We start from the raw sequence: 22,081 nt of genomic DNA on the forward strand, positions 1-22,081 counted from the left end.
TATGATGCCCAAATAAACTTATGGGAAGGGGCTAGCTATGGAAAAACTTGCTTTGTCAACCACTATAAATTTGCAAGTACCAAAAGTCAGAGTTTCTTGCACCAGATGACATCTGCCTTCCACTCCGTGCAGATTCAGATGCCATCCGGCTGTGGGATTCCTGCATGTTGTTAAGCTTGCACAAAGCAAGTTGTTTTACTGGGGGTGTTTTGTGGATGTAAAAGACCTCGGGAAGATTCCCTAATGAGAAAAATATGTTGGTTTGTTAAAACTTTTAACATAAGCCTATATAAAAAGAGAAATGCTTCCCGTATAAAATATGTGGCTCAAAAGGTTTCTCACTTTCTTCTAAAAGATACAGCAACGGAGTCCACTACCGGGATTTTGTTGATACTTTACATCCGTTTTTAATAAAGTTTGAATAAAAAAAAACAAAAAAAAAACACACATAACAAAGAAGCCTCCATAGTGTAAAAAAATATAAAATAATATATTTATTACAAGCTAAAAAACACACTCACAAGTGACATGCATTAAAGCCCAAATGCATAATTGTAAATGTTCTCACCGCCTGTTGGTTACTTATCCCTGGCTGAAATCAATATTTAGCAGCAATGTCCTTTTTATATCATTTTTAAATATTTTTGTTGTAAAGGATTGTAAAGTATCAAAGAAATCCCAACATTCAAACTTTTAGCTATGTAAACCCCATAGTTTGCAGAAATGTCCATGTAGTATTTGAAGAGGAAATGTTTTGTTATCTTCTTGAATGCCAATTGAAATGTTTTGAAGGCTTTCTTGATGAAAGCATCTTTCAATCAAAAGTTATGATAAATGTTATATTTAATGGAATACAAATGATCTGAAATAGTATTTTGTGATATGCCTGCCAAAATTTCATATCAGTAAGATGATCTTATTTTATAATAGCGAGATGAGCAAAAATGACAAAATTCTGGTACCCAGCGAACAGGAACTAAATCAAACAATGACTATTGGAAAAATATGAGGCAGGGCATTTAATATTCAGCCATATAACAACTATAACAATTTGCATATATACTTTTGAATGAAAAAAAAAAAGATATTAATTTGTAAAATAATGATAAGCCTTGATGGCGCCTGAACATCAATTCACATCTTTTTGGTTTTCTTGCAGGAATTCTCGGTCACTGAATAGCTCCAGTGAATTTTGCTTTTCAGATGGTCTCCCCAAATTGGCAATCAGTAATCGTTTGTTAAGCTAACTTAGCATTCTTTGAAATATCAAATATTTTAGTATAATAAAGAGTATAATGAGTATAAGAGTATCTTAGCTTCCGTGCTTAAATCCACCTAATGGTTCAGGTTTGTGTCTCTTCTCATCAGCGCAGATGACTCCTTAACTTGTAAATAAGATAATTTAATATGTCCACCATTGCAGAATTAATTCCGATTCATACTGTTTTGGAGATCTATTTACTAAAGGTAGAGCTGAGCGGAGAGTTTGTGTGAGAGTTGTGAAGGTCTAACCCAAGGGAACTTCTGCTGCAGGAAGAGCTTGACTGGCCCTGTACGATGTATAGTTAAATCAGTGAGATTGCATTATAAGCCATTATGCATTATACAGCTCTGGCTTTTGTGCTGGAGAAATCTGCCAGTGGCCCTTCATAATTAAGAGTAAGGTAAGGCAATTGAAACCAAAGCTATCCGACTCTCCCTTTAGTGAATAAACCCTATGCAAACTATATACTTTCTAACATATAATGTAAGTGAATTATTCAGTGTCAGAACAACAATTGAAAATATATTAGAGGATGTTCAGATTTCCCAAATGTTTTTGCGGTGGAATCCCTTATTCTATACAATCAGCATGCCCATTTGATCCTACAACGTGCATCAAGTGATGCTTAATAAAAACAATGTGTTGTTCACTCATCTAGCCATTAATGAGTTAATACAAAGAAATAACCATGTTGCTAGAAACACATTCTTTACAGAGGACCCAGTAAACTGTCATTTTCTTTGTATGACAAATTAACGTTGATATAGAAAATAAACACAAAACCATTTTAATATGCAAAATGTTAAATTACAGAGTAAGATCTCATCAACATGATTCAGTTGCTAACTACAATGAGCAGTTTTGCAATAATGGAATACAGTGTAAGTAATTTCAGAAACATAGTAAATACATATAATTACAAAACTTTTAACTCGGCAGTGGTTGGACAATGTTTAATGGAGAAATATATGACCCAAAACTCAACACTATAGCCTCATAAAGCAATGAGGCCAGCATTTCTATATTACTATAGTTGTAATAAAGTGTATTGGATATTAGCTCCTAACTCACAATACCATCAAAATCTGATGGACATTTCAGGAATGTAATTTAATTTCCAAACTAACATAATATCACTGAAAAAAAAGACGAGTTGTGCAATCCAGCAATGTATTTACTTCCCATAGGCATGGAACCTAATATAAATGTATGGATCAGTGTAGCTTTTTGCTTTAATATTAGCTGTAAACATCTTGACAAATGTAGATATTTTGTAGATGCAGAGTTTTGTATTTCTTTGTACGCCATATCACCAATGAACGATAATAACGTCATTTTAGTTTAGATGGTTTTAAAGAATGTGACCGAAGAAGAACGCAAGGCTATGACGTGCAATTATTGAAAGCCTGCTGTAACACTGGTAACTCTCGACGCATCTTTTTCCCCAATGTAGTACCCAAAAAATAGCCGGGCACATATATTTGCCCCCCTGGATTTTCCCAGTCTTAAATATAGTTATAAATATTGAATATGAAATCAGTTGCAAGCAGTCAAGTGTTTTGTAATACGAAGGTGCTACAGTTGGCTAGATCTGAGAGGTCCTCATTTTGCCCACAATCTGGTGCTTTGGTGATCTTTTTCAGAACATTTTTAAGAAGTTTTCATCAACATGACATGGTGTGTTACTGCTGGAGATCTAAAGAGTAGTTGATGAAACCTCTTTTCTTACTTATTCTAACTTTAAACACTCACTAAAAACCCACCTGATCAGAGAAGCATACAGTCAATTTATCTTAACCCCTTAATGACAAAATGCATTGTTTTCATTGGGTTTAGAGAACTCCCATTGTCCTTAAGGGGTTAAATCCTACAACTGGCATTCTATTTCCTCCAACCTGAAGAATTTCACTCCACTGACTTCTGCATGTGCCTTTTATTAAAAATAAATCCCCCTCTCCCAAGCAGACCCTCACCTTCCACCTCATCCCCCCTTAACCTATTAATAGATTGTAAGCCCAGGAGAGCCGGCCAATCTTCGCTTGCCCTCTGCATTTTCATGTTATTGTTAAGTGTATATATTGTTATTTTAATATTTTTTTTGTATTCTCCCTTATTGTACTAGCGCTACGGAATCTGCTGGAGCTCTATAAATCAAATGTAACAAAAATAATAATTTGTCAGTCTGGCAGCCCCCCCCCATGCAAACGTGATGCAAAACATTCACAAAAATGACCCAAGGAATGTAAGAACAAAAAATACTTTCTGGTCAAATGGTACAATTAAAAACAATAAGAAATTGAAAGGCATTTAGGCAAATATATTACCTGAAAAAACATGGAATCGACCAGACGTTGCAATTATAGTTAGGAGAAATGTCAAACAAGACTGAAATTTGTTAACAATTTTTGAGCTGTGTTTTAAAAGAAAGACTAGTACTCAGCAAAGGAAATAAGCTAAAAGATCAAAGGTTCACTTTGAAAAACAAGACTTTTCATTGAACAATAGAAATACATTAAAGGCACCGCCCACATAGTATGTTTTTCAGTCATAAGCAAGTAGAAATAGGCAAAACATTGACTGAATAAGAAGTTATAGCAGACAGCGCCAAGTGTTAACCCTCTCTGCTTAGTTTGTGGAATGCCACGAAAGGAAGAACATGTGGATTTTCTATCTTCCAAACTTTTTCCTCAAATGAAAAATCCATATATTTACTTCTGATTTTTCTTGAAAGTTATCTCTTTCATTTATTTTTTTTAACTTTATTTTTTATAAAAACTTTTAAATTTCTTTTGTAATTATTTCCATATTAGCGTGGGACTTTCCACCAATAAGAAAGCCCCCATTCCCTTTTTAATGTAACAGTCTTTTAAGGTTCTTCGAGATATTTTTTTTTTTGCTTCTTAAGGATGGAAAGGCCTGTCTTCTAATGGGTTTTCACAGATGTGCAAAATAACGGTAATGAGAAGAGTTCTTGTAACGGTATTTCCCTTTCTTTTATACAAAAATATTTGCTCATGGACCTGTCCATCGTAATTTGTGTTCTTTCATCCTTAAGTGATTTTGCCAAGATGGAGGCTCTGTTGATTGTGCTACTTCTTTATCATAAACTTGAATTTCTAGTTAAAAAAAACAGTAAGCAAAAGTGTTTTCTTTTATTCTTCATTGTGAAGTAAAAATGAAGTCTCTCCTTTCCATTCAGTTTCTGTATTGCTGAACATTGAATACCAAAAGCACACGTTTCAATCTTCTACAAGGACTGTACTGAATCCTATTAACGTTTCTTCTGTGATTTTTGTCCTTAGGGGTTGATTATTATATTTCAGACAGTTACCTCTGTTTTGCTGTTTGTTACAAAGTATGGCTGTGGTGGAATGTAATGCTGATTCTGCGATGGAATCTGTTCATTAACGGATTCCACTGGGCAATGCTTCTTAGTTGCATAGGCCTGTCGCCGTAGGGAATGCTCAGTGTGATCCCAGGTTTTGTAGTCAGGGTTGTACGTTGAGGACAAAGGATGTGTGTGTATTTTGTTGACTTTGGATTTCTGCCCGTTTAATTTTAAAGTGCCACCCACTGGGCTGTCTTGTTCCATACGGACTGGATGTAGGGGAAGGCTTCCCTTTGCTGCTAGTTCTGCAAGATGTCGTCGCTTGGAGTAGAAGTCATCATTCCCTTTCTCAGCTGTGACAAATGGAAATAAAACGAGTTAGAAAAAAGGAAAAGAGAACATACTATAATGGTATCAAGCAATCACGAAGAATGGTGATTTTTATATTTTTTCATCAGAAAGTAGATTCAACAAATTTACTAATCAAAAAAGCACGCCTATAACATAAAGTACTATTGTCTTTAAACAGCTCGCTCTTCCTACTACTGTCTTATGTCGTCTTATTGAAGGTAGATTATACCCATTGGGTCCATCCAGTCTGTCCATTTTTTTCCTTCTTTAAAGACCCAAACTGTATTTAATCCTCGGTCTCGTCTTTTTTCTGGATAGCCATACATCTAGCCATACATGTTTAAATTCCCTCACTGTGGGAGCAAGAGGCAGCTGCCTTCTGTGTTGCTCAAATGTGATGATTCTGGCCATTGCTTACAGTTCCAAACCTAGCCTCCAGGGTATGAAGACTAAAATAAGCTTTAGTAATCATTTACACCTTGACCATATCCTCTCTGTGCTCCTTTTAAGAAGCCCATTTTGTCCAAGGGAGCATTGCTGTCCTTGCCACTGTTAACCAAATGTTTTGGACCCTATAGATTGGGCTTGACACTGTCTGGGACAAATGGCATGTTGGAAATAATTCACAAATATCCTTGTGAAATCCATGTTTCTGCATTATTTAAATCACCAACAGTCTAATTACTTTGGTGCCTGAAACATTGAATATAAAGAGTTTTGCTTAGATGGCTTCTGGAAGGTCTTTAATTTAATTTACCATTACATCAAAACCGACCTTTTTAGCCTGTAACAGGCGTGAACTGTCTGCACCCTCGACATCAAGTGCAATCCTAGTCTGAAGACATGTAATACAGAAAAGTATTGCACTGCATGTTAGCCTGACTTTCATCCAGCTGAACAAGAATCATTTGCTGCTGTTTTTTGTGCCTTCATTCCCTCAGCCTCCTACTTCTTTTGTATTTTATCTGCACTGTAACTAATACAAAAAGCATCTGCTCACATAAAGAAATTACATAATCCCAGGCATTATTTTCAGCATTTGTCCACCCACAGGCTGCAGGAAAGCATTCTGTTTATGACTACAAAAAAAAAGTTACCTTAACTGTCTCAGAGATGGAACACAAACATCTTACAATTTTCCCTTTGTGATCCCATTCTATATACTGATTTTTGTATCACAATTAACTTTTGATGTATTTTGATTAATGAATACTTTATCAATTGCTAAGCAGGTACAGATACAAAAAAACCAACAAAATAATAACATCCAGGTAGAGGTTATAAAATACGTGTTGTCTAATGTTTCAATCGGATGCATGAATTAATGGTAATCACTAAATAACTGCATTGTTAAATCCCTCTTACAGGCAAAATGCTTCTGGGATTATGTTTTATATATAATTTAAAATATAATTGGATTTAATTTAATATTTTACATTTTGGTTATTTGATTAATAATACATTTGACAAATTGCAAAAGAAGGCCATTTTTTGCCACTAGCTGGCATTATTCTTTTTTTTTGGAAATAAGAAACTTTGTACTATGATAAACTATTCTCTTTATGTTTTTTATTTTATCATTTTGAATATAAAAGAGGATTTGGTGGCAAAGCTCGCCTATCTACTTCATTGTATAGCCTAAAACCTTTTTTGTTTTTGGTCTTTGGGTCGATTCACTAAAAAGGTTGAGTGGTCAGTCGGTTAAGAGTCTCAACTTCAGTTGCGTGCCCACAAATGCTAACACTCACAAAACAACTTGCAAGTTCACTCATTTGTGAGTTGTTTGGGAGGGCATGTGAGTGCCTGTGTATTTTGCAAGTTACAGACGAGGACATGTGAAAGTTTGTATTTATTTTTTTTCTATTTCCATGGGAGAGCCCAAGTAACAAGCAAAAGATTAATTGAAGGACGTTGCTTATGTTTTCTACATTTTTTGCGGAGGTGTTATTCTGAAATACAGTATGGATTAAATATAGTTATTATATCAAACAAGCATGGGGGATATTATGCTGGTAAATTGCTTTCCAAAGATCCTTGTGTTTCTAACCTTTAGTTTTACATCTATTCTCCAGTTAAATAATCATCTCCTCTTTGAGAGATAACCGGACACATTCATAAATTGCATCATTACATACAGCAGACAAAGTAAAATGTGCATTTCCGCTATTCTTTCAACTTTTACGAAGCAATAGCTTGCAAGAATAATAAAATGTATGATGTTGCGATCTCCCATCATACTCAGCCATCAAATTAAGTAAAAGTTAAAATACATTTTCTAAATTGTATAATCCAGTTTTCCAAATTTAAAAAACATCCAGTTGTCTACTGTGTAGGATGATAATCAAAATCCCATAGTTTAAGATTCTTAGTATATTTAAATGGTCAATGCACAATTCTGCACCTCACAATACTGTTCATGCATAGATAGCATAGATAGCGATCTCCTTAGATAGCATTTTAGAATAAATGTAGCAAATAGATCTTTAGAGACTAATCACTTTAATGCAGGGGAAACAAGGATTATTTGTCACAGTCAAACATATTCATAAAAATTCTCACATTTAAATCATGATGTCTTGAATACATTTATAAAGTGACACTCCTGTATAGTTTCTGACCAGCTTTAACTCAACAGTGAAAAGCATGGAGAAGGAGCACAGGAAGAGTTAAGCTTCTAGATTGTAAGCTTCTGAGCAGGGCTGTCTTTACCTAATATATCGGTTTATTTTAGTCTTTCAGTTCTAGTTTTGTCATTGCCCTTGCATATATGTATTGTGAGAGGTGCTGCGTATCTATATATATAGATATATTTATATAAAGATAATACTTATAACAGCAGGTTAGTAAACAGTGGAATTCCTCTTTTTTGCTTATACTTTTCATATAAGTAAGGTCTGCTTAATCATTCTTTTAGCAGTGAAAATATTGTAATGCCTCTTTAAGGAATAGTTTTTGTGCAACAGTGTTTGACATTGTACAGTCAACAAGATGTTAATCTTTATGCACTTAGCATATAAGCCCCTGTGTGATAACAAAAATGTAAAACATCCTGATTTACCTTGTTAAAAAACTATATTTAAGCAACGCACTGGCCGTCACATGTAGGTAATGTAATAGCTAGCTGTGTAATGTAATTGGTAGCTGTGTTTTCCACTATCATTTCCTTCTCTGCGCAAATGCATGGAGGGATTCTACAGAATGCCCATGCATTTGTCGCTTTTCCTACCCAAACTCTTAGATTTGTAAGAAATGTGCTTAGCCAAACATATCTGCTGCTTGTCAGGGTTTTTGAGCGCTATACCTACCTCTGACCAGTAGTTTAGAGAATGTTACAGTACTTAAAATGTTCTTTCATATGAATTCTTAATTGGTGGGGCTACATGGGACACTCAGCTATCCCTTTAACATGGCAAGCAATATTATAAAGATGTCCCGTCTCCATTTGCAACATCTTATGGTGCATAACGATTAGACTTGTGCATTTCGTATATTCCTGTGAATCTCCAGATAAAAAAACAAATTGCAAAAACATCGACATTTTGTTAAATTCCTTAATGTTATCTTTCCCTCCTATACATTTTCTTGGATAGTTGCCAGTAATTACAAAATGTTGCTTTATCTTGGGTCATACAAGCTTAAGGAAGCTATTATCAGCATTTTTGGCAGAATTCTTGTAAAAATGTGGTTAAGGTTCAAAGTGGGTACATGTGTTAAGCATTTAGACCCCATCTAAAACGTGCTGCTTATTAGGTATTAAAAAATGCAAATTTTACAGGAAACAATTAAATGTGTCCAAAATATTTTTGGACCTAGTGCACAAGTCTAATAAAGATGTTAGCGTTACAAAGGAGTACATTATACTTATAAATGTAGTTATTTCTTTACAGATGTACTATGGTGCCTTTTTTTGTAATGTCAACTTGACATTTGCCGCATGCTCAAGATTACAAGGATTAAACAGTAAACGCTTTGGCTTTATTTGCCAATTTGTGCCCCAAACCACAAATTCCAAAAAACACATTCTATATTTTGACGGCTGAAATCCGTGTCTATTTAAAAATGCACATCTGTGAAACTACTTTGGCTGCTGTTAAATTTCTGCCTCTGCCTGAAGCCAAAACCACCTTCGGTGCTGTAAAATTGCACAGTGGGCCTCAATATTTATAAAAACCATCCCAGAGGATATCAGAAATTAGAAAAATACCGGTTTTCAAGTGTCTCCTGCGGGAACGTTAATTTAAAAATTCACATCCCAGATTAAACAAAAGTGTATGTGGTGCGTTACATTTTTGTTTCAGTAATATAAAAAGTAATAGCGCTATGCACATTCAAAAAATGAAATTTTGTTGGTCTAAGAGGTTAATCCATGTGAACTATTTCATCTTTAAAGACTCTAGCTTGTTGCTTTTATCAGAGCATTAAGTCTTATTTCAATTTCTTGATTAGCATTAGAAAGTAATAAGGGAGATGGTGTTCACAAAATATTTTTTCCATCAATTATAAACAAAATCTAAATTAGTGATGTAATACCTAAAAACATTAATGATTATGTATCAAAGAAGAAGTAATACATACCAACGGCCTTCAGCGAAGCATACTTGTTTAACTCCTTTCCAGGAGGCTGCTGTTCATATGGGTTTGAAATCTGTCCCATTGTGGGATAGGAATGAGGATGAGCCATCTGGGGGAGATGCGGAGATGTTGGAACAACATTGTTTATCTTTGATGTATCTGCAATGTAAAACATTCAATTAAATTAGCAAACTAATACATTGAAAAGATCATTTTGTAATTAAATGTAGATCACTGTTACTCTTAGGAAATAAGCATGGCTCCTATTACTGCAGTAGCCAAGAGTATTGTGTTAGGGATCTGTATTGAAAATATGGTCCTTGGCAACTATCTGCAAGGGGTATCTAAATTGCAGACTGTAAGCTCCTAATAGCTGGTGGTGTTTTTGAAAAGATTACTGGTTGTTTCAGTGAGGTGTGGTTGGTATCTGTTTGGGCGCAGTGAGTAAGTTCATATCATTTTCATACTGTATTTCCAGAGTTTTCCTTTATTGTCTCATTTCTTGGAGGATTCACCAATATATGATATCTTTAAATAGCATCCACTCCATCGAAAGAAACGTCTTCAGTTCACCTGCTCTACAATGCATATTTTTTACAATTACATCTTGTGATTTATTGTATGCACTCTCCTGTACAATGAAGAGCTTGACGATATGCCATGCACTGTGTATCTCTACCTCCAGTGGTCTGCAAGGTGTATGTCACCCTGTTGGCTCTCGGCAGAGGTAGACTGGACTGCCTACTGCTGGGGAGATCATGGATCACCCTCTAACTGGCCAAATGAAGGGAGTACAAGGTATGATTCTACAGACCCATGCTCCACAGGCCCCCACATTGTGCACCAGTGATTGAAGTTGAGTGACGTGATATGATATCATATCCCAGTGCTCAGCATTGAAGCTGTGCACATTGCAAGAGAGCACAGAAACATGATCTATGATCCCATCCTCACGCTCCCACAACAGGAATTTAAAAAAAGACAGAAAAAAGAGAGAGAAAGGAAGGTGATCGGAAGAAAGGAGGAAGAAGGGAGGAAAATGATAGCGAGAAAGCGTAAAAATGCTAGAAATAAGGGGAGAGATAGTGAGAAAGGAGGAAGAAATTGGAAAAAGAAAGATAAAGGGAGAGAGAGAGAAAAGAGAGAGTAAAAAGAAAGTGTGTAAAGACATGAATGTGCATGTGTATGTATGTGTGTGTGGGCAGGCATTTGCCTATGTGTGTGGATGTCTGGTTATGTTAGCATATGTATGTCTGTGTGTCTGTGTGTCAGCGTATTTTCCAAAAGTTGATGGTGGCCTAAATTTGATGCATGGATAAGAAAACAAGATGGCTTGTTAAAACAAGTAAGCAACAACTACTTTTACCTCCCTTGACTGCTCATGTATTCCAGATCATTCCTCCCCTTCTTGAGTTACCTTCTTTAATTACTTCTAACAATACTTCTAAAGCTCCAGCTGTTCTGCTTCACCTCACATGATTATTCTCTTGCTTCTAAACTTTTAATTTGGAAGCTATGGTTAAATGTTAAACTTTCGGGTAGCCTACATTTAAACGTTGTGCTTTGTAATCTCAGCAAAGCTCCTTTAGATTTCCCTGAACTCTCTTGGTGAAAGGCATTAAGTGAATTTCGGCAAAAGTGTTAAAAGAATGTGTTTTCCTGTTAAATTCTTTAAATCTCTAAGTGTGTCCTTAAAAGCAATATCATGCTCAGTTTGAGAAGTCAAAAGTAATATGATACATACAGAATCCTCTAATCACTTTTCATATTAAATTGTACTATGTGGCAGCAGGTGCCCACTCATAATCAGTTAACGGCTGCTGGGCCTTAATGAACTTAGTCAACCCCAGTCCAGACCCATCATATCCCAGCTCTACGCCTTTTAAGAAAACGCAGCACCGGGCGGAAGTGATTTATGGAGGCCTGTGCCATGTCAGAACAGGCCTTCATAGGGCTAATGGGTTGGCTGCGGAGATCAATTATCTTCCTTTTAAACAGCCCACTAAACAAAGGTGCTACAGGGAGCTTGATAGCCTAAGAGGGCAATAATCTCCCTGTTCCTGCCCCCCCCATGCCTAGTCAGCCTAGGCCAGAATATGCCACCGGATACATCTGTGATGCAACCTATAGATAGTTTTAGTATACCTAGGAGATAACACTGGAGACTATTCTATTCCTTGTATTAAATGAACTCCACAAGCTTAAAAGACAGGGCACATGGGGTAAAAAAGCTATTTTTCACAATACTAGCATTATCTTCACTAAGTGCTTGGTTAATAAACACCCAGGGTTATTTTTTTAATTTATTACAAGTTATAAACTGTTAAAAACCAATCTAGACTTGGCAGTGTATACTCAGTACTCGTTATCATAGCACTATGATAGATTATACGACATTCGCATTAACCTTTCCTGTCTTGCAGCAACACATTTTGCAACTATCTCTTTTTTTTAAGACAAAGTGTAATGAAATGTAATGCCCTACTTTGTAGACATTCTGTTTACTCATTAACTTCAATTTCAAGAAAAGCAAATACTAAAAAAATTATTATATAACTGTGAAAAATGAAAAATGGACATTTTTAGTATATTTTAGTATATTTAATGGATGTCCCAATCCAGAAATAATGCCTTAGGAAGAAATAGATACTCTACAAAAGAGGTGAAAGCCCTAAAGCACAGGTGTGTTGTGTGTGGATGGGAATTCTAGAGTTATCAACCAGCAGGGCTGGACTGTGGAAGACATTTTAACCCTTTCCTTACTAAGGCTTTTTAAGTACCAGACGTTCTTTGCTGTTTCTACCATGTGGATACATCGACCACTGAAAAGACATAGCCCAAATGCATATTCTTTTATGTTCCAGAGGGCCACATCCATCCCTTACATAGTATGCTACACGGTAGTGTTTTCAATACTTCTCACTTTAGGGGAGTACAATTTTTACACGAAGTGCTAGAGTAATGGGGTGTAAGGGAGTTTTTGAATATTTATTTACTGTTTTCTGTACTGTGTGGATATGGATAGAGATCCCTTTTCTCTCGTACTTCTTATGTATCCCATAATGTCACAATGCGCACACTGTATTGTTTATTTATTTTATTTTTGTTTATATTTCATTAAAAAAAAACTTTTTTTCTTTTTCCATTTGTTTGAAGGGCTAGAAACATTGACAGCAGAGGTCCATAGACTTGCACTGCTGATCGCAATGCATGCGATCAGCCAGCAGGGAGAGCAATTGGCGATATCAGCAGGGTCTAGATACAGTCTGTCTTGTGGGTGTCAGGAGTGATGCCTGCCAGAAAGGAATGCTCAATGACTCATTCGGGCATTGCTTATATAATAGTGTACGGGTGCTCGCAATGAGCCCCATTACACACAATCAGTCAGCAGGAAGCCAGCAATGGTGGTTTTTGCTGATGGGGGGGGTGAATCTGTCAGCCTGAATACTTGTCACACCTTTTGTGGACGTACCTGTACGTCGGCCTATATGGTAACAAACGGGTTAACATGTTAGAAAATTGTATCATGAGGTAAGCTGCACGGTGCACAGTAAATTTAACTGTTCTTGAGCACAGGAAATATGAAATATCAATTTAATGAACCTGTTTCTATTTTCTGATATCAGCAGCTATGGAACAATATAATAGGAATCCATTTTGGTATGCTTTTATAGACTGACAGTTAGGACCGTTTCCACGTTGTATCACCAACAATAGATTTATGGAGTTTCCATTTCAAGATGATAGTTGTTACATCAACAAACAATTTGAAGACCCGTTTCTAAATGAGTTATGAGAGACTTTCTATTTTTTCCACATTGTCTACACAATGTCCTTATCTGTAGACATCATTTTATTTGTTGTTGGCACCAAATCAATCATTGTAGAGGTAACATTAACCTCTCGGCTAAACTAATCACAATGTGTCCCTACTGTTCATCAAGGTGCAAATATCATCAGAACGACAAGAACCTCTGTTTTTCCTCCCCTCTATGTGTCTTTATTTTGCTCTAGTAATAATGCATCAAGAGCTCACAGGGCGCTATGCAAATCTCAGAACAACAGCCTGCTAATGAGGCAAAAAAATAACATTTTAGAACAACCCCTCATTTCCTATCAGCAGCATTATCCATTACAGTAAATTTAGTATGCAGTAGAAACATTTGCATCAGCGGGGTCACTAATTATTTGATATACAGTATGCTGTAAATAACACCCTCACATATTTACAAAATCGTACCAGATGAAACAAATCATTCAGTATGACTTACAAAATACAAGGTGTTAGCTGTTATTTACAAATGAGTCACAGCATGTACGGTACATAGAAAATAATGTATAACTCATAGAACGCCACGCTGTAAACCGGCAATTCTTCTGAATGATATGTCGGCGCTTCACTATTGCCAGATGGGTGCCTTATTATTCAAAATACCATTACATTTATTTTACCTATATTGAAAATAACAATCTTGTTTTCTTTAATTAAAATGTTGGTGTTTGTAGAACTATGGCTGGGCTATTTGAGAACAGAAGCTCAGTGACGCTGATTATAAAATGAATTGTATCATTTTATATGCAATTTCCTACCTAAAAGAACCTTTATGTTGTGAAAATGGGTTTCTTTTAAGGACTTTTTAAAACATTTGGTATTTTAGTCGATTTTGGAATAATGTTTTATATAATTAATTCTTGTTTCATATGTGTATTCCAGTAACAACATCTATGAAGTGCTAAAGAAATGTCTAACTGGTGAACTTTGTAGCACACAAGGCATGTAGACCCAACATCACAGTATTTTTTGCAATTCAATATCAAAAGGGATTAAAAAAATATATATTTGTAAGAAAGGATAATGTCTCATCCGCTAACTTGATGTGTTCAGTTTCCATTACCTAAAGATGATAAAAATCCAACAAATCTCAAAAGCCGGCTGGTGGATTCCTCAATAACCTTTTCTTGATAAGTCATATACTTTTGATCTACAGGATTCCTTTTAAAAAGACTTATAAAAAATCATGGAGCTGTTCTACAAAACATCAATTGCATTCTGTGGCGGATAGGGGAGGCATGATTGGGGTCGAGCCCCAGGATTGGCATTGAGTGGCCCTATAAAACAAAGGCTGAGTCAGCTTATGCCTATGCCCATTGAATAACATGGAGCGGGCAGGCACTTCTCCAATTGGTTGCCCTTCCACATATGATAACATGGAGACCATAAGTGGTTATGTTATTGGTCACCCTTCCTCCGGAAAGGGGAGGAAATCCTCCTACGAATCACCTTATCCAGTCCCCAAGGGTGCGCAATATTGTGCCTCTTCTGAATGGTTGTTTCATGTAAATTCCTCTGTTTAACGTATGTCATGATAAACTCTTTGAAAGGTTCTTAACAATCTAAAATCTCAATTTTCCAACAAATTAAAAGGTAACTGTCACTTCCAAGCTTTTAGCATAAATATCTATATAGCTGGGGGGTTATGTATATCTTGATCTGATGTGTATAGTAAGTCGCACATACATGTCAACTTTCATGTACACATCAGGGTCATGTTAACATAGTATGTTAACCTGAGTATAATTATAATGAATGTATATCTGACTTTTAGGTTTTAGCCAAAATAGTCAACATATATCCAGTTTCTCATTGCAGCACACTACAACGGCGGTGCATTCCTAATGTTTCATAAACTGTGTTCAAGTATAAATGTGTGACCCCCTTGTTCTAGAAAGTAGGAAGACCCTTAAAATCTATGATGTCGTCATATCTCTGACTCCAGCATCTGAAATAAAAGATACTATTCGCTAATGCTAAGTCAACAATTAGAACAAATGAGAAATTTCTATTATTTCTAAAAACAGCTCACAGAGGTCTGGGGGTAACAAATACGTTAACCTTAGAAGAGAAATAACAAAACCGTTCACTGACAGTACTAAGAATCTTTATTCTAACATATATAAGGCAAATTCTGTAGTTTCCAAGTGATACAAAAATCTTAATTTTGCCAACTTGAGGCTTTGCCGACTTTAAAAGTAGGGCAGCATGTAGTAAGAACTAGAGAAGAACTTCAAAAAGTCATTTTAAAGCCAAAACAGACAAGTTAGACATTTGGTGGTGAAAGAATTTATGAAAGCGTTATTCCAGTATCACTCCAGTCAAAGTAAAATTTTGATTAATTCCTTTTTGAAAGCACTGAGCCTCCAGAGAGATTTGCAACTTGAAATTTGTGTACTGCAGTACAGAGGATTTAAACCCTCTTACGGGAAAGCCCCTGGCTTGAGAGAATGTTTTGTTTTGCTTTTCTGAAATTCTTACTAATAATTTATTAAGCTGCAAAATAGTTTCCAATTCTTCTCAATTTTCTATGCTAGCATTTCATTTCCCACAGGCTTCCGCTAGTATATCACAAACCTACCTGCTTTGCTTGGAGCTGGAATTATATATATTTCTATACATATACTTCTTGGAATGTGGGATTATATATATATTTCTTACAAATATATCACAGAAGTTACAGCAGTTATTATTTCATTATAGAGAAAACAAAATGTAAATCATTCTCAGATCTAAATTTTACATATTTGTTGTTATTGTTAAATGAAAAGCATAAACACGAATTGGTTTTGCATAATAAGTCAAATTAAAAAATGTGTATGGCTTCTGGTATTTTTTCCACAGCTTTATGTAACAGTTAATCATATGGGAAATGTATATATATATATATATATATATATATATATATATACATATATATATATATATTTCATTTTGTTTGGTTTGCTTTTAAATATTATAAAAAAAATTAACTTTTAAATTGTTAACATTACTGGTATGTTTGGCTTGTGTTGAAAATACTCGGGTCACATGACCTACTTTGCCGTTCTTTGCATTATATAGATTTGTTTTACCCAGTGGCACTTTCATACATACAGTTTACAGATTAATGCCACATCTCACTCTTTTCAAAAAGGCCAAATAATATTACTGTTTTATGCCAAAAAGTAGTTATCTTTTTAAAGAGTCTTCAAAAACCCTTGAAAATAACAAAGTGAATATGTTTCAAAGCAGCTAATGAAAGAAAAAAAAGACACATTTTCAGAATATGTTTTTAGAATTTTATATTTTTAATTAATTCCACATGAAGAACACCAAACTTAAGATCTGCTATAGAAAATGACAAGCGAGCCATTTTAACAGAAAAAAATTATTAAAGCTTGTCTTTTTTCGTGAATCTCATTGACACATTAAAATATTTAATGTGAAACAATTTCATGTAAGAATTATAACCTCTTTTAGCAATTAATGTCACCTCAGGAGTTATTGGGCAACCTTTAAAAAAAGGTCAAGTTGTGGTTATGTGGAGATGATTTAAATATGTTATAAAATCTATAAATCATTCCTTCATTAAATACTTAGAAAAGTCAGCCTTTTAGTATATATGGCTTATTCTACATATCTCTAAGCTGTAAAATGACAAAAGTTCAATAATTCTATGTTTTACCCCGTTCCCTCCATGCTAGGGGCTCTTTTATATAAATGCTTTATTTTTTCAACTGGTTTGGGTAGACCCTTTGAGAGATCTTGCCCTGTTTTCTATTTACCTGCTGGCAAACATACATGTACAATTAATATAAACATTCTACATTTTCAGTGCCAACCATGTCAGTGGTATGTGGTTGGCAAAATGGGCCCTAGATGGCAATCCTGTACCTTATATGTGGTGGCACTTTAGGATGTCCTATATGTAGTCCATATAGGCTGCTAGTCGGCTCTCTAAATCAATTACCTCCTCCTGATTGTATCTGCCTATCTACCCACTACCAAAAAACAAAAACTGTCTGCGCTTCTTACCCTAATAAAGTTGGCAACAAATATATAAACATAATATAAATGAGAGGTAGGCCTCGTATTATCCATTTGTATTATTTGAGCCTGTGACTAGCTTAGCGCACTGACATTTTTTCTTTTCCCTATCTACCCACTACCTACTACTTCTTAGACTGTAAAGTCTTTAAGGCAAAGCCCTATTTTCCTAAAGTATTAATACCTATTGTACCCTATTATACAACTGCACCATCCCCTTTATTATACCGTAAACTGTAAAACTACATCCATCAGTGCTAAATAAATAAGAACATACATATTTGCAAACAAAGTTGGAGAGGTTCCATCACTTACTATTGTCTATGAAGGCACTCACTACCTCGGTAACCTAAACATCACTTTGCTAAACTGACTATTCTTAAATCTAGAGTATCAATGTCCAATTGGGACTGTTTTTTGAATACATAGTTCCAGTGGTTTGATTGCATTGGAGTCACGCCACTGAATTTAAAATTTGACAAAAAAAATCAGACATTAAAAGCATCACTACTTTTGACATAATAAGAATTCTATATTGGAATGAATTAAATCATGATGAATTAATATTCTTTTATGTCTTGTTAAACAAAAGAGGTAGGAAACTGGAACATGAATATTCGATACTGATTGAGTCCCTCTGTGAACTTTTTGACAGTTAATACTGGTAGGAAAGAACACTTAAGGACATTTTTTTTCTTTTTCACAAAGTTAACTTGTTGTTCTGGCAATGTATTTCCCGCACAAATTATCTGCCAAGTACAAACATGCAGCAAATTGCTAAAATGATGATTTTCTATTTCATTTTAATGTTTTTTTTTAAATAATGTGGGAACCCCTCAGTGTTTTCCTTCTTCCAGAATAGATTTAAATACATTTGCTAGCAAATGAATATTCAGTTACTTGTATTATTTTTTTTATAGGGCAGCATGCAGGATTTTCTGTATGTTTATGCATATATTAAATGTTCTGTACTCAAAAAAATACATGTTCTCCACCAGACTTACCAATCGTGTTTCTAGAAGAACAAAAACAAAATGAAGTATTTAAGGTGTACATTGTCTACAGGGGAGAGCTGGCACCTTTTGGCCAGTAAGTAATATACACGATAGAACACACATACTCACCATAAAACACTCACTAAATCATTCTCACTCATCCCTTACATCCTAATCCCCACACCTCACTCCTATCACACCATCTCACACAACACCTCATTCCCTCGCATCTATCACAACTCACTTCCATCACACATTACTCCCATCTTATCTATCACATATAACACCTTACTCCCTTGCACCTATTACATATCAAAGTTCACTCCCATCACATCCATTACACAGCTCACTCCCATTACACCCAGCAATCACACATCATGCCCATCACACCTATCACACATCCCACACACTTCCCATCTCTCATCCTTACCTCAGTCTCCTGTGGATCCTTACATCTAATATCCAAAACCCAGTAAGGCTATCCTTTGTCCAAAATATATACACTACTGTTCAAAAGCTTGGGATCACTTAGAAATGCCCTTATTGTAGAGGCATACTGGAAATGTTTGCAGAACAGAATTAGCCAAGTGAATTCCTTAAGGTTCTATTTCCTTAGAAGAAACCATATATTTGTCTAATATCAGGAAAATAAATCACGGTGTAGTTAGGAGCTCAAATTTGTTATTAAGGAAGGGATGCTTTTCTGTGTGCTACTTTAAGCAGTCAATCGTGCTGTTCATTTAGCATGACTTCCTTAGTTAACCATGCACGAGGTCTGCCATCCACAAACCTTATCATATGCTTGGAGTATGATGTGCATTGTTCTAGAACGATATGAAATTACATTAGTGTTCTTACATACAACCTTGCATTGATGCTTTCTGTGCATGGCATGAATATTACAAAGGACTGAACTAGCCCATTTCTCCAAAGCATTAATGTCTATAGGAATAATCATAATAAAAAATAAATGTATTTGATGTATTTGTAATGTTAAATACTGTGATATAGATCTACATTAGCCAAAGATTTGTGTTATTATAAATTATATTAAATTAGGACCAGCATTCATGTTGTGCTTGTTACTTTCCATTGGGGCAATAAAATAGACAAAAATAGTAAGACAAAATTGTCTTACATTAAGTACTATGTTTGATCTTTATTAAAGCATACAATTAGAGGTAGATTTATGGCTTGATATGAGAATAAGCATGGTGCTTATTGTCTATTGTTTTTTTTTCAGTGCATTTAATGATGATAATGGTATAATGTATGCATTTCCAATGGTACAAAGTAATGTGGTGAGAGCTTGAAGATAAAAATAATATAATAAGACTGGGATGTACAAAAATGTTACATATGAATAAGGTGTTACGATGCAGCACAAGGCAGCCAGAATATATTCTTGATGGATCAGAGGAACAGTGAAGATTATGACTATGAAGGAAAAGAACATGGGTTTATTCTGTAGAGGAATGTCAGACGCTTGTAAATTTAAGGAATAGGTTTGATAACAGTATGCTGTACGGCTAAGCATGGGCATAAAGCTTAGCATAAAAGAGTTGTCCTTATATGTAATTGATGTTTAGAATTAAAAAGATTATAAATCTGTATTGGGTCAGACCTGATAAATGTTGTATGTAGGTCATAGACATGATAGAGGTGGAAATCATTAGAAATGGGTGAAGTTACCAGTTAACTGGAGGATTAACAGATAAACCCTGCTCGTGGGCCATCCACACATCTGTAGATAAAGATAGATAGATAGATAGATAGATAGATAGATAGATAGATAGATAGATAGATAGATAGCCATAAAACATGCATATCTATAAGGTTGATATAAAAAGCAACTGTTGTTGTCTCAATATTACTACAGGACTTAACCCTGGCTGATTAATCAAAATGTCCAAAAGGAAATGATGCCGTAATAAAATTTAACACATTCTTCCAATTTAACTCATTGTTTTAACTTCACGAAAAAAGTATTATTTTGCCAATCTGTTTTAAGAGTGTGATACAACATGGAGAAAACATTTTCTGTGAGTTGATGACGTCCCACAGAGATCCAGCGCTTTAATTTGCTTTAATGAGAAAGAGCTGTGTGACGCTTAATATCATTATACAATTGATGTGCAATTTAGAATCACTTTGCATTTGACAGTAATCTGTGTGCTTCATACATCAAATATACCTGAGGTTATTAACCTTGTAGTTCTATCAGGTTACTGTGTTGCAAACAAAAGCGCATTTGAATATTTGGTACTGAAACAGCAATGAAAGGGTTATGGTAATTCTAATGACAAGTTTCAACTGTAGTTCCTATGATCCACCTTGAGGATTTTCATACTGAAACCTTAACCTCCTAGCTAATTAATAAATCTCTGAATTCTGGGATGAAAGTTATGCATGAAATAATCCAAATACATTAAAAAATACTATCTTCTTCATCTCCGTTTTATTAGTCCTAAACTTCATAATAGATTGTAAGCTCACAAGAGCAGAGCTGTCTTCTCCTTCTGTACCAGTATGTCTCAACATGTGTTAATGCTATTGTTAATTTTGTATGTTATTAACTTTTATGTTAAATGACAATGTGCAGAGGGATTCTGCAGAATTCCCCCATATGCATTTGCCCCTTTCTTTGATTCCCTTAGCTACATGATATACGACTTGAGTGTTCTTGAAGGGGTCTTATGAGATCCCTGAAAACTCCCATGTGCACCCTCAGAGAGTTTTCCCCTTTATTTCAATGGGTGTGATTTCCCGCCACTTTCAAGCAGCCTGTCAATGGCATGAATCAGACCATGAAGGAGGCATTCTGATGCAGCGCTGGGGCTGCAGCTACTTCTTAAGGTAAGACATTTTAATATTTTACCTTTAGTGAATGCAAATTATCAAGAACTTTCAAATGCATTATTTCTTGATGATCCTGCTTGGAATCTCGGAGCAGCCATTTAGTTTCCTTATTTTCATAGTGGTGCAGAATCTCTCTAAATAAAATATGATGTAATTTAGCAATTCTAAAAGCTGTAATGTTAAAATCTATGAAAAGGGAATGGATTTGAGCAGACTATGAATGCATATTTATAAAAATGATTGGGGTGCATAGGTCACCTTAAAAAAAGGATTATAGGAAATATTAGGAGGTGGAATTACACAGCACAAACAATTAATCCGTATAGTGATGTTCTATACTTCCTTTTCTCGTATAACGGGCAGGATGAATAGAGGGCTGGATAAGAAGATGGAAGTGTGTCAGTTCAGCAATGCTTTGACTTTGCCGAATAGGCCCTGAAATGTATTATCTACTTTTGGGGTGTTGAAATGTCAGACCTTGTTATGTTATAAGAAATTGCTTTTTATTTTGAAGATCTAGGGACTGTTGGGTTTGCTTCTGTTTTCAAATGTCTGTGCGAGTGAAACAGAGAAACGGTATTTCTCTCTGCCAACAACAATATCTTAATTCATATCCACTGCCAAAAAATCCAAAATGCATCTGTCTTATTACATAGTTGCAAACACAAAAATCCAGTGCTGGGTATTTCGATTTCTTTTAAAAAAATGCTTCCTCTGTAGCCCCATCCAAAATATTTCATATTAAAGGGACACTCCATCCATCATATAAACAATCAGCCGGTGACCGCGCTTACATCATTGGCAGATCGGGTGAGTATGCGGGCAGAAGGCTTGTCTTTCCCTCAGAAATC

General features: G+C 35.3%; 1 protein-coding gene and 1 long non-coding RNA gene across 3 annotated transcripts in view; both read right to left on the bottom strand.

Moving 5' to 3' along the window:
* Positions 1-3,374: 3,374 nt before the first annotated feature.
* SHISA9 (shisa family member 9) overlaps positions 3,375-22,081 on the bottom strand; it is a 107,965-nt gene continuing 89,258 nt past the window's right edge. For both annotated transcript variants that reach the window (XM_053470447.1, XM_053470446.1), the window contains 2 exons: positions 9,519-9,674; positions 3,375-4,945 (listed from right to left, as the gene is read on the bottom strand). In XM_053470447.1, coding sequence (XP_053326422.1) covers positions 4,584-4,945; positions 9,519-9,674 — 518 coding nt within the window. In that variant the 3' untranslated portion in view covers positions 3,375-4,583. The remainder of the gene's footprint in view (positions 4,946-9,518; positions 9,675-22,081) is intronic.
* LOC128501105 (uncharacterized) lies at positions 17,028-17,572 on the bottom strand. The gene is made up of 3 exons (XR_008355019.1): positions 17,492-17,572; positions 17,150-17,319; positions 17,028-17,114 (listed from the first exon to the last, which is right to left on the bottom strand). It is a non-coding gene; the product is annotated as an uncharacterized LOC128501105 (long non-coding RNA).

This window comes from Spea bombifrons, chromosome 7 (assembly GCF_027358695.1).
Source record: "Spea bombifrons isolate aSpeBom1 chromosome 7, aSpeBom1.2.pri, whole genome shotgun sequence".
Lineage (NCBI taxonomy): Eukaryota > Metazoa > Chordata > Amphibia > Anura > Pelobatidae > Spea > Spea bombifrons.